Raw genomic sequence first — 12080 nt, 5'->3', positions numbered from 1 at the left:
TTGAAAGCGTTTGACAAAAATCTTCATATTATAATAGAAAAATGCAAGCATAAAAAATATGGTTAAGCTTAAACATGAAAAAGTAAGGGGCTAGTTGTTAAAACTGGAAAAGAGGACAAGATATTCTAATAAGAAATATAATTTATAACTTAAAATATTGGAGCATTAAGAATTGATTATATAATGTTGTCAACTGAATTAAAAAAAAAAAAAAAAAAATTAATGCTGCAATATTTTAAGTTATAAATTTATTTTTTACTAAAATATCTTGTCCTTTTCTTTTCCAGTCTTAACTTGTCCTTTACTTTTCCATGTTTAGCTTAACCATATTACTTTTCATGCTCGCATTTTTCTATTGTAATCCATGATTTTTCCAGGCTTCCAGTAAATTCACTTGTTCTTTGTTTAATTTCAGTCTTATTTTTTGCCCCTATGAACATAACCTACACATATGTAATAACAATGTACGGCACTCGTCTGCTTCAATAAAACCCCCCACCCCCATTATCTCCCTTTCATTCTTTATCACTTGTTACTTCTTTTTGCGAAGAGCAATATATAAGTTTGGTTAAATTTTAAATTCTGAAAAAAAACAACATATAGACACATATATTCGAATAAAGAATTTATTGTTTGACAAAAGGAATATATAGAAGGGGTTATGTTAATTTCCTTAATCCATGGATTTTCAATAATAGCTCATATCATCAGAAAATGAAATGCGGTTAGCAAAATGTTCAGCTGTGAATAGACACTTATTTTGCTTTTCAGCACAAATATTGAAAATAGTTTTTTGAGTGGTTATTTATAATTATATGGAGATAATTATAGGAAGAGATAATTTGACGTCTTTATTACGACCACTGGCAAACCGGAAGTGGCGTAGGTTTAAATTAAGGCTAGACAATCAAGAGGGGATTACTTACGAAATTTTCGGCGAAAGGAGCAACCACTCCCTGTAGAAAAGTGCCCAGTTGAGGGTGAAGAAATGAATATTTTTAGCCAATTTTTCGGTATTTGTCGTCTGAAGGGTCGAGCTTCTAAACGATACTGATCTTGTGAAAATCTGTCACTTCTGTCAAAAGAATTGCAGACATGCAAACATACATACATTTATATATTGGTAGCTCAAATTTTCGATGCAAACCATTTAAAAAGCTTGCCATATCTCTGAATACCCTTTATGTAAAATTTCAAATGTTTACACCAGAAATTGTCTGAGTAATTTGGTAGACCGCAGAGGTTAATTTTTTAAAAACTTTGACCCCTATTATGGCCCCTTAACATTTATTTTGGGCTCAAATCAAGTTAAGTTAAATCCATGTCCAAGGAACCTATATCTAAAATTTCAATTGTTTATACCCCAAATTGTCGGAGTTCGGTAGAGTTTTCAAAGGTCAAATCGTTGATCTTTGACCCCTTAACAGCCAAATCTCTGTCCGAAAACGGATTACAAAGATTTTCTCAAATCGCCATACCCTGTATATCAAATTTCGAGTCTGTAGACTGAAAATTGACAGTTATTGTGTAGGGAAATGTACACACACACACACACACACACAATCTTTTATAGATATATATAGATTTCTAAATAAATTAAAACAATTCTATTAATTTCTATTAAAAATTAAGAGCTTATTAAAACATTTTCTTTAATCTAATATGCAAATAACATAACCTCTTGAATGTTGATTCTTATCTGTTTGTGAAACGGTGCCTTTTGTATATATTAACCAAATTGTGAACAGACAGGAATACAAGTTTATTATAATAAGTATATAGTACATTCTTTTTTGAAATTATTCCCAACAGATGTAATTTAATCAAAATTCTCATCAATTTCTATCATGATATGAGAGTTGCTCCAAAAGTAAGGCCTCCTATTTTTTAACTCGGAAACTAAAACATTGAAGAGCTACTAAGATCGGATAAGAATTCTCATCATATTTTGGGTGGTTCTCTATTTTTCTAGCGGCAATCATGACTCTAATCATTCTGTGTTATGAATTGAGTCTTATTTATAACCGAAGACATTCTTATAATTTAATTTCAGTTCAGAAAGGTTCCCAGGGTCCCACATGGCATTTTTGTCGATGTCTGCTGCTCTTTCAAGATTGTCTTTTGTATGAAGATGCGATAACTGTTGTCCTAACATTCTGTGAACATGAAAACTAATGTCCACATTTTAAGTTTTAAATGTTAACCCAATTTTTATCCTTTCTCCCACTAATCTCTGCAAATGTATGTAGAACATGCATATATAATGTTCAATAAAAATTTAAAGACTTTAAAATAAATCAAAATTTCTGAATTTGAGATGATGATCGATTCGTATTATTTGGATTCTTTGAACTATTGTTCTCATCTTGAGTGGTGAGGACCCCTGGTGTAATGTATAAAGTAGTTGGTAAAACTCAGTTGTTATAGTAATACACACGGACGAAAAAAACGCTTTGGATAATCAGATTTCAAGATAGTTCTACTAAAATAGCCATATTTTTTAAACCAAAGCACTTCAAGTCTTCAAATTACTACTGTTTTGTTTGGAAATGAATATACTTTCAAATGAATTAATAAATATAAATGTACATTATATATTTTAAGAGTTTTAAGCAAATAAAGTGATAAAAATGTGAACGTCATAAAATGGCGTTTTCGGTAAGGTTTTGTAATGACCCCCCCTGTTTTCTAAAGGTCCGTACCGTGATTGTATGAAGAATTTCGTCATGAAATTTGGGAACCAATCAGTAGAGGTGTTAATCTTAATACTGTCAAGTGTCCGAAATATTTTTGACTATTTCTTTTTTTGTTGTGTTAAAAATAACTTTAATATGACGAGTATCGAACATTTTGAAAAAAAAATTCTTCGGACACCCAGTAGTAAGTAAATCAATCTTTTTACTATCTTTATCAATTAAAAGTATTATTTTATGTTGAGTAGGACCGCGGTAATTGATAATTTAAAAGGACCTACCCGAAAAAAAAATTGTTTCTATTTCTCGAATTTGGTCAAATGAAGTTAGTATTACTAGAAGCAGCAGCAGCAGCAGCTCCAGCCTGTAGAATCAGCGATAGCACAGTGTAAACACGCATTCTTTAATTTTTATTCCAGAACGAATTAAGAAAAACATGAAAATATGAATATAAATGTTCTTATTAGAGTTATTGTTATCAGAATAACATTAGTTTAGAACTATTCAGTTTTCAGAATGTATAACAATCCCAACCAATTCGGCATTATGAATCTGTTGCAATTTCTCACATTTCTCGTCAAATTTAAAAACATGGTTAAAAAAACAAAATAAACTTTTGTAGATATATAGCTTGCATGCACTTTTATTCTTTAAATTAGTTTTGAACAGCGAATTAAAACAATGTTTTACTGCGAACAGCCACAAATGTTTTTTTTCAAAATCAAAATAAGTATCAAAATCTCGTTTATACATATTCGAAAAAGTTGTCAAAAAACAAATATATAACAAATAAATGTTATCAAAGGCAAGATAAGTTACTTTTCTACCTAACTGGATAATTTTCTAGTGTTTTTATTTAATGTAACATGTTTATTCAGCTCGAAAAACGTACAGTGTTTACCGATGTATTGGAAAATTAAAAATGGCACCCGGCCCGACTCTCTTTGACACGGTAAGTTTGAGAAAAGGAGTTAAAAATAATAAAAAAAACTATACAAAATACTGTTAAAAACTCACCGAATATATGTCAGCCTATGTCACGGTAACATATTGAGCGAGTTTCTAGCAGTATTTTGTCTACTTTTTTATTTTTAACTCTTTTCCCCAAACTTACCGTTTCAAGAGTCGGGCGCCATTTTAAATTTTCCAAAACATCGGTAAACACTGTTTTCAAGCTGAATAAACATGTTACATTAAATAAAAACACTAAAAAATTATCCAGTTAGGTAGAAAAGTAACTTTCTTTTGATAACATTTATTTGTTATATATTTGTTTTTTTTTTGACAACTTTTTCGAATCTATGTGTATAGTATTACAAACCCTCAAAATCTATATCAATATCCTTGAAATTTTAAAAGAAAACACATCAAACTACAATTAGGAAGCCTTTTATTTCATTATTATTATTTTTTTTTCTACTTATTAAGCGAAAGATATTTTTACAACCTGCTCCAGCGTAGTATAAACGGCCTATGGAATTAACACCTTCAACCTCGAAAATAGAAATCAACAAATTTATGGAATTTTCTTTGAAATTTCGCAACGCAGTTTCTTATTAAATTAAAACTAAATATAACATTTGCTGACTTATTTACCTGTCGAATACACACACACACACACACATATATATATAACTTTCTGTAAAATATTTATTTGAAATGGAAACGGCATTTTGCAGTTAGGACAACAAAACAAAAATGAAGTAACGGTTTGTATTCCTAAAACACTCTTTAACCTTAACAATAACACTAAGTTCGAGTGGCAAGCCCCCCCCCCCCAACAAAATACCTCTGTAAGCCACATACAAGCATCTAAAACAAACAAACAAAAAATAGATCCTTCCTTAAAGAAAAATACACATAAAAATAAATTGGTTAACTGTCCTAAAATGCTAGAATGGCCAGGAAATGGTGAATTATTTTACATTAAATTTTTGTGAAACTAACCGCTCCCCCCCTCTAATATTGTTTTTGTTAGCTTTGTCTCTGTCAAGTTTTCAGTATGTTCACACATAATTTTCCTTAGCCCCTACAATTAATTCAAAGTCCGAATGGCAACCCTCCCCATATTCTCATTGCATAGAAACCCTCTTAAAACTACACATAATCATCTTAAAAAAACAAAAAAAAAAACAGTTAACTGCCCTAAAATGCTAGAATGACCTATATTAGGAAATTATTTTACATTCAATTCTAAAATAATTTGTTTATCTTTCATTAAAGTTTTTCATGGCATTTTATACATAATTTCCTAAAAAGGTAGAATCACATTTTGGAGGGGTGGTCAGAAGGAGTTGAGTGGGGTTAAACAGAAGGTGTTAATCTACAATAATACCAAATAAATATTGCAATATATTCATTTTTAAATGGTCTTATGTTTAGATTTAAGTTTTTTGTACATAAAGCACATTACAATTCAACTTTGAGTTCTCCAACTTTTCTGTTTATGGATACATGGCATTTTTAAGGAATTGCTGCATATTTATGCACATTTACTGCAGATTATTTGGAAACCATAAACTTTGGGAGATTTTCAGTTGCATATTCTGATTCCTTGTACAAAAATACACTTATATGGTAAATTTCATTTCTTAGTCTTGTGTTTTAACAAAGATATGACATTTTTACTGAAAAAGTAGTGTAAAAAATGTGACGAAACGCATATGGTCTTAAAGAGGGGAAAATATCCAAACGTGTGAGGCACAAAAATAGCCATAACTTCCTTAATTTTAATCAGATTTAAAAAATTAAAAAAGATTCTTTCTTAGCTCATCAAGCTCTTTCTATGCATACCAATATTGAAATATTTCAAGCTATTTCAATTTTTTCATGTGTATTGCTAGTTGTTAATCTTCTGGAGGTTGATGGTTCAATCCGAAGTGCGGACCACACTCAAATACAACTACAAATTATGACTTCTACCCTGTTGTGGCTGAGGGAACAAGAACATGCGAAGCCCCGTTGGTTAAAAAGTGTGAAAGTTCAACAAGATACACATGAAGAAGGTCGGAGATTACATTGATTGAAACATAAAAACACTCAAGATGAGAACAGTAGTCCAAATCCTCCAAATAATACATATGTATTGAAATATGTTAAATATGGGTGTCACTAATATTAATAACCAAAGAAAATGCATTTCCTTTGTCTTTTTTTAAAATTTTTATTTATTTTTTTTTTACCTGTAGGTTTTTAATTTCTTGATTTTTAATATGGATTCCTGTTTTTTTTATTTATTTATTTTTTGTGCATGCATGTACTAATTTTTACTTGTTTTTGTCGTTTCAGAATTCCATTTTTGAATGGAGTCGAGATCATAGAGTTCATCATAAATATTCTGAGACAGATGCTGACCCGCACAATGCCAAACGTGGTTTTTTCTTCTCGCACATTGGTTGGTTGCTCGTCCGCAAACACCCGAACGTAAGAGACAAAGGCAAATTACTAGACACAACCGATTTACTCAACGATCCTGTTGTACGGTTTCAAAGAAAGTGAGTAGGAATTTCTGTTCAACATTTTTTGGCGCTCACAAAATATCATGCAACTTACATTTCTAAATTTTTGGGATGTGGATTGATATATTATTTGGGTTCTACAGACTACTGTTTTCATCTCAAATGTTATTTTCATAACATTTTGATTGATGTAACCTTTGACCTTTTTCAGGTGTATCTTGTTGAGCTCGAATCTGCTCAGAATTTCAAACGGAATCATTTATTTAATCCAATATAATTGTGAATTACTTAAGCAGGGCTCTTACAAACTTGAAAAGTTCTTGAATTTTGACTTTTTTGGGCTTGAAAAGGTCTTATTTCTATTACTACCTTGAAAAATATGGCTTGAAAATTTTCTAAAAAAAAAAAATACCTTAAATTGTGTTTATATCCAGTGAAAATTTGAAAAATAAAATCGAAATAAATGGTATTAAATTATTTTTTTAAGTATTAATAAAAATACCATTAAAATATTTTTTAAATATTGAAAATAAAATCGAAATACATTGTTCTGAAATTGCATAATTTTATTGTGGATACAAGTTATGTCCTTTATTACAAAACTACCTTGCATAGTTTCTTTTTCATTTGATTTAAATTTGTAGGAAGGGGTGGCACGAGGTGGTGGTGGGGGGTGGGGGTAGTGGTGGCTGCCATAAATTAAAAAAAAAAAAAAAAATACTGTCCTTGCGCAGGTGGGACACTTCAATGAAGACTGACAGACCCCACTGAAAACAGGTCCCTCTCCGATAAATTGAGGGACCAAAAAAATGATTACATACATTTCTACTCGTGTCATGACAAAAACTGGCATGATAATCTGTTTCTTCCTACATGCATTCAGAATTTGTAGTTTGGAATATTTGGATGAGCAATTCAAGTTCATCACAAAATCTTTGAAAATATTGCAATACTCCACATACTTTATATTGGTCTCCCGATTTATTGGAGAGGGACCTATGTTTTCAGTGGCGTCAGTGCGTTCGTTATTCTGAATGATTGCCAGATAACCGTCCATTAGTTTTTTCTGAAATTGTGCCACAAATTCTATTCCATTAAATAGATGTGCACAGTAAAAAAATTTTTTCTTTTTTGTGAAAATCCTGTTGCGTTCCCGGGGCTCAAGAGGTCAAAAATGCCCCCAAATGGCCAAAAATGACTTTTTGCCCCATAGCGTTTGATCCATCCATTAGATTTTCCTGAAACTTGGCCAAAATGTGGAGGCCATTGTTCTTAATATAAATTCAGTATGGGTGACCCTGGCAAAACTCTGGTTTGTATCCCCAGGAACTTTCAATGCTCACAACGTCCCTTTTTGTGGCTTTTTTCCTATTTCTCACCAAAAACTTGATATGTCTAACTATATAGTGGTTTTTCACGGTGGTCAACTCAAATATACATGTTATGGCCTGAAACTGCACCGTTATCCATTTACACTGGGATTCGGCATACCCAGGGGCTCAAGTGGTCAAAAATGTCCCAAAAATGACACTTTTTGCCCCATAGCGTTCGATCCATCCATTAGCTTTTCCTGAAACTTGGCTAAAATGTACAGGCCATTGTTCTTAATATAAATTCAGTATGGATGACATTGGCAAAATTCTGGTTTGCATCCCTCTGGGACTTCAGGGCTAAAAAACATGCCTTTTTAGAGCTCTTTTTTCATATTACTCAAAAACTTGATATGTATGATTATATAGTGGTTTTCCATGATGTTGAATTCAAATATACACGTCTTAAAGCATGGAACTACACCGTTTGTCCATTTCCACTGGAATCTGGCGTTCCCAGGAGCTCAAAAGGGGTCACAAATGCCCCAAAACTGCAAAAAATAACACCTTTTACCACATAACTTTTGCCCCATCCATTAGATTTTTCTGAAAGTTGGCAAAAATGTGAAGGCAACGTTGGCCCTTCACACTTCTCACATTCATCATTTCTTCACTATTTTTTGTGGCGTCATCTCACATGCAGCACCAGAGGGGACCATGCATGTGTGGCTTGTTAAATAGAAAGCCATACAAATATTTTCTGTTCAAAAACAGGACAAAACACCCATTTCACATTAGACATAAATACATTTTCAAATATTGTATTGGAATTTTATTTTCTTAGTCGCTCATTCCGACAAAGTCTTGAAATAGACGAAGCGTTGGTAAACATAATTTTGTTTTTCTTCTACGCCTTTCCATCAAGTTACCATAATTTTCATCATATATATAAGCATTATGATTGGGCAATGCTGGGCAGTCTGCTAGTATGCATTTATGGTTTACCCCCCCCCCCCAAAAAAAAAAAAAACTGGATTTCTAATCCAATTGAATAATTTAAGAATAAAAATGATCCATCAATGTTGTAAACTGATTTAGACTATTTCGGAATAAAATATGTGCAATTATTTTGCACAGAATTGCTGCATGAGATTATTGAATCTATAAGGGTAGTATGCTCTCATTCTATCAGCTGTGACCAGGTAGAAATCTTAATTTGCAATTGTATTAGTATTGCCTGCACTGAGGATTGAACCCTTTCCTTTAAGAGTTACTTATAACTGAATTTTTGTTACATTGGCTGGAACATGAAAATAACTCTTGAAATGAAAACAAGTCTGAATAAGCCAATTACAACTTGCTGGTACGTGATCTCAGATGCTATAATACAGTTGATCTGAATATCAGCTTATCCAGACGAGATTCATGAGTGATAACCAGGACTATGACAAGAGAATATTATTGTTTTGACTCTTGAGTATATATTTGACACTGTTAATCAATCGAGAACCACGTCACTCTATCTAAAAACATATAAGATATTAACTGATATATACTCGAGAGTCAAAATAATGAAAAAAATATTCTCTTGTCATAGCCCTAGTGATAACCAAACTACTTTACTAAAACTATAATCTAGTGGGGTTGAATATATTTATGAGTATCTATTATCGTCTAGTGTTCTGAGTGTATGTATATGTACTTATCACCATCTAGCATTGTGATCGTTTATCTAAAGTTTGTGTGTACATTTAAATACAGTTCATGACAATAAGAGACATAAATACCTTTATAACACAAATTCCCCCCAAGAACAATAGAGCCTTGGGTTTTAGTTTTTGCTAATTCTGACTATCACGATTTCTGGCATCCCCTACTCTGAGCCATCACGATCTGTTGACTCTTTCTCTCCCTCTCTCTCTCTCTCTCTCTCTGCTTTAACTGACTTTCATCTAATTTCCACATATCTCAATACTATCTCCCTCTCTAAATGGCGTCATTAGTCATATGCTACTAAAATAATCACCTGATGTTTTTACATGTCATTATTTCTTAGTTGTCAACTAAATTGTTATAACATTTTAAAGTTAACATTCCTAAATTAATGTAAATATTTATTCTAAATATTTTGATTATTCTAAAACATATTTAATTGATAACTTTGGCTTGAATTATCATAATCGTCAATCAGCAACCCTCTAGACGTTGCTTGTCAATATCTAACAAAACATGTTCACAAAAGCATCAAAGTTGCAACCCATTGCATACAAAAACCTGCAATGCCGATTTAATGATATTAATCGCAGTTTATCATAGCTAACTCTTCTCCTCTGCCATGGATCAGTACATTTTGAATCGAGATAAACTTGTTTCTTAAGGTGAAATACAAAGGAAGTTTTATCCAATTGTAGACAGGTTTTCATTGCTCAAATGTCTGCTCACCATTATAAACTTAGAACAGCTATAGTTTATTTGAAGCAAAAACTGTTATGGCTTGATTCCTTTCCTAACATGAACCCTTCCAAAGGAACAAGTATTTTGTTTAGTGCCATAGTTCTCTGCTAACTTGGGCATTAACATGTGTAACGTAGTCATCTGTCTTACTCTAAACGTGTATGTAGACTTGGTCGCAAAGAAAAATGATTGTTGGTGGAGAAAAAAAGATTTATTTTTTCATTTCATGTAACCAAAACGACTTTCTATCAGTACAGGGGACCATTTGGCTAGGTCCGACTTGGCTAGTTTTTCATTAAATTTGCTTTGGTGGCATTTGAGGTTTCTTAGGGTTTTGTATAGAGGCGATTAGTATTGATAAAGGAAAATTTGGAGCTGTTTTGTTTGTGGATCTCTTAAAAATGTTTGAAAAACTAACTTGTTTTTTGTTTTCTTCCTGCAGGTACTACGCACCATCTGTTCTTTTGTTCTGCTTTCTTATCCCAACACTTGTACCACATTTGTGTTGGAATGAAAGCCTGTGGAACGCTTATTTTCTTGCGGGCATTTTGCGCTACTGTATCGGCTTGAATGCAACCTGGCTGGTCAACAGTGCGGCCCACATGTGGGGCAACCGGCCGTACGACAAACGGATCTCTCCAGCTGAGAATATTGGTGTCAGTATTGGCAGCATGGGTGAAGGTTTCCATAACTATCACCACACTTTCCCCCAGGATTACAAGACGAGTGAGTTGGGCTGGCGGATCAACTTCACAACTATGTTCATTGATTTCTTTGCATTGTTGGGACAGGCTTACGACAGAAGGACGATTGATCCTGAAGTAATTTTGAAACGCAGACAAAGAACTGGCAACCTCGCTTCCTAGGGAGCCTCTCCCTCACCCCTTACCCATTTTATTTTCTCCACCCCCACCCCCCACCTTCAAAAAAAAAGAATCTCCCAATCCTAAACCAATTTTCTCCACTTTCTTGAAATAACGATGAAATTGTTGCTTAAGAAAACATTTTACAAAAAGCAAGATGAAAGCGAAAAAGAAAAAAAAAAACCTTCCTTCCTCTCCATTAGTCTTTATTTTTGGCTAAAAAAAAACAAAAAAAAAAAAAAAAAAATTGAGAGGGAATAGTTTTGAAGTCCATCCACTAAGCAGTTTTTGTGATTTTTTTTTTTTTTAATTTTTTTTTTTTTAAAATTTTATTTTTTACTATTTTATATTGTTGTTCTTGATAATATATGGTATAATCATACTAACACAACGGTTACTGTTAGATCACCAAAATTAAGCAACGTTGAACCTGGTCAGTGCTAAAATGGGTGACCATTTAGGAATACCAGGTACTGTGTGTACTCTCCGCTGATCTCTGCAAAGTTTTCAGTTGTTAACTTTTCCTTGCCACTGGACTTGAGCAGTGCTGATTCAGGAGAGGTGTTAGGGTTAGGATTGTGCAACCCTTGCTTCACAACTACACACACACAGCTACCTTTATAGGTTTCCACTGTCTTAGAACACAGAATCGAAATGATGATAATATTGATTTTTTTTTTTTTTTTTTTTTTTTTTTTAAATATATTATCAATAATGACAATAACTTTAAGTTGGCTATCGCTAAGTTCCATGTGTCTTTGGTTAATTTTGTTTTCTGCTGACTGTTCTGTTTCGCAATGAATGCCCTGGAAAAGTCCCTTCTAATTAATGTTTACCAGTTTAAAAATATTGTTATTCCCCAAAACAGCAAAGCTCGTTTGCTTATTTTAAAACTGGTTAACATTAATCAAAGTAACTTTTCCAGGCCATTCATGGTGAAGCGGAATGATCAGTAAAAAAAGAAAATGCGCGGAGGACTTGATGATAACCTTTAATTTTCATTTACCATAATTTTTTGTATCTAACTTATTAGTGTCATATATTTTTTTCCCCTAGTATGATCAGTCTTTGTTCTGCGCCTGAAATTGTCTCTCAAAATAATTTATTGAAGAAATAATGAAATAGATATATCTAAAAATAAATGCGCAAAAGAAATTGAGGAGTTAATTTGTCAGAAAGTTGCTTTTTTATTAAATGAAAATGATGCATTCTATTCATACTTGTTCAAAATGGTGAGTCTCGTCTCGTGTAGATTTTAAGCTTTTAAACAAAATATTTTTGTTGAACATAAATTAAAAAAAA

The 12080-nt window shown here is 32.4% G+C and overlaps 1 protein-coding gene across 10 annotated transcripts in view; it reads left to right on the top strand.

The window, feature by feature from the left end:
- The window catches only part of LOC145293089 (stearoyl-CoA desaturase 5-like), a 131776-nt gene extending 120678 nt beyond the window's left edge, over positions 1 to 11098 (top strand). For all 10 annotated transcript variants that reach the window (XM_080139457.1, XM_080139453.1, XM_080139460.1 and 7 more), the window contains 2 exons: positions 5982 to 6187; positions 10358 to 11098. In XM_080139457.1, coding sequence (XP_079995583.1) covers positions 5982 to 6187; positions 10358 to 10781 — 630 coding nt within the window. In that variant the 3' untranslated portion in view covers positions 10782 to 11098. The remainder of the gene's footprint in view (positions 1 to 5981; positions 6188 to 10357) is intronic.
- The last annotated feature ends 982 nt before the right edge of the window (positions 11099 to 12080 follow it).

The sequence above is a fragment of the Euprymna scolopes genome, chromosome 14 (assembly GCF_053919585.1).
Source record: "Euprymna scolopes isolate OS-2025 chromosome 14, ASM5391958v1, whole genome shotgun sequence".
Taxonomy (NCBI): domain Eukaryota; kingdom Metazoa; phylum Mollusca; class Cephalopoda; order Sepiida; family Sepiolidae; genus Euprymna; species Euprymna scolopes.
Note: the sequence above shows the minus strand (reverse complement) of the source record. Positions and strands in the feature narration are given on the sequence as shown.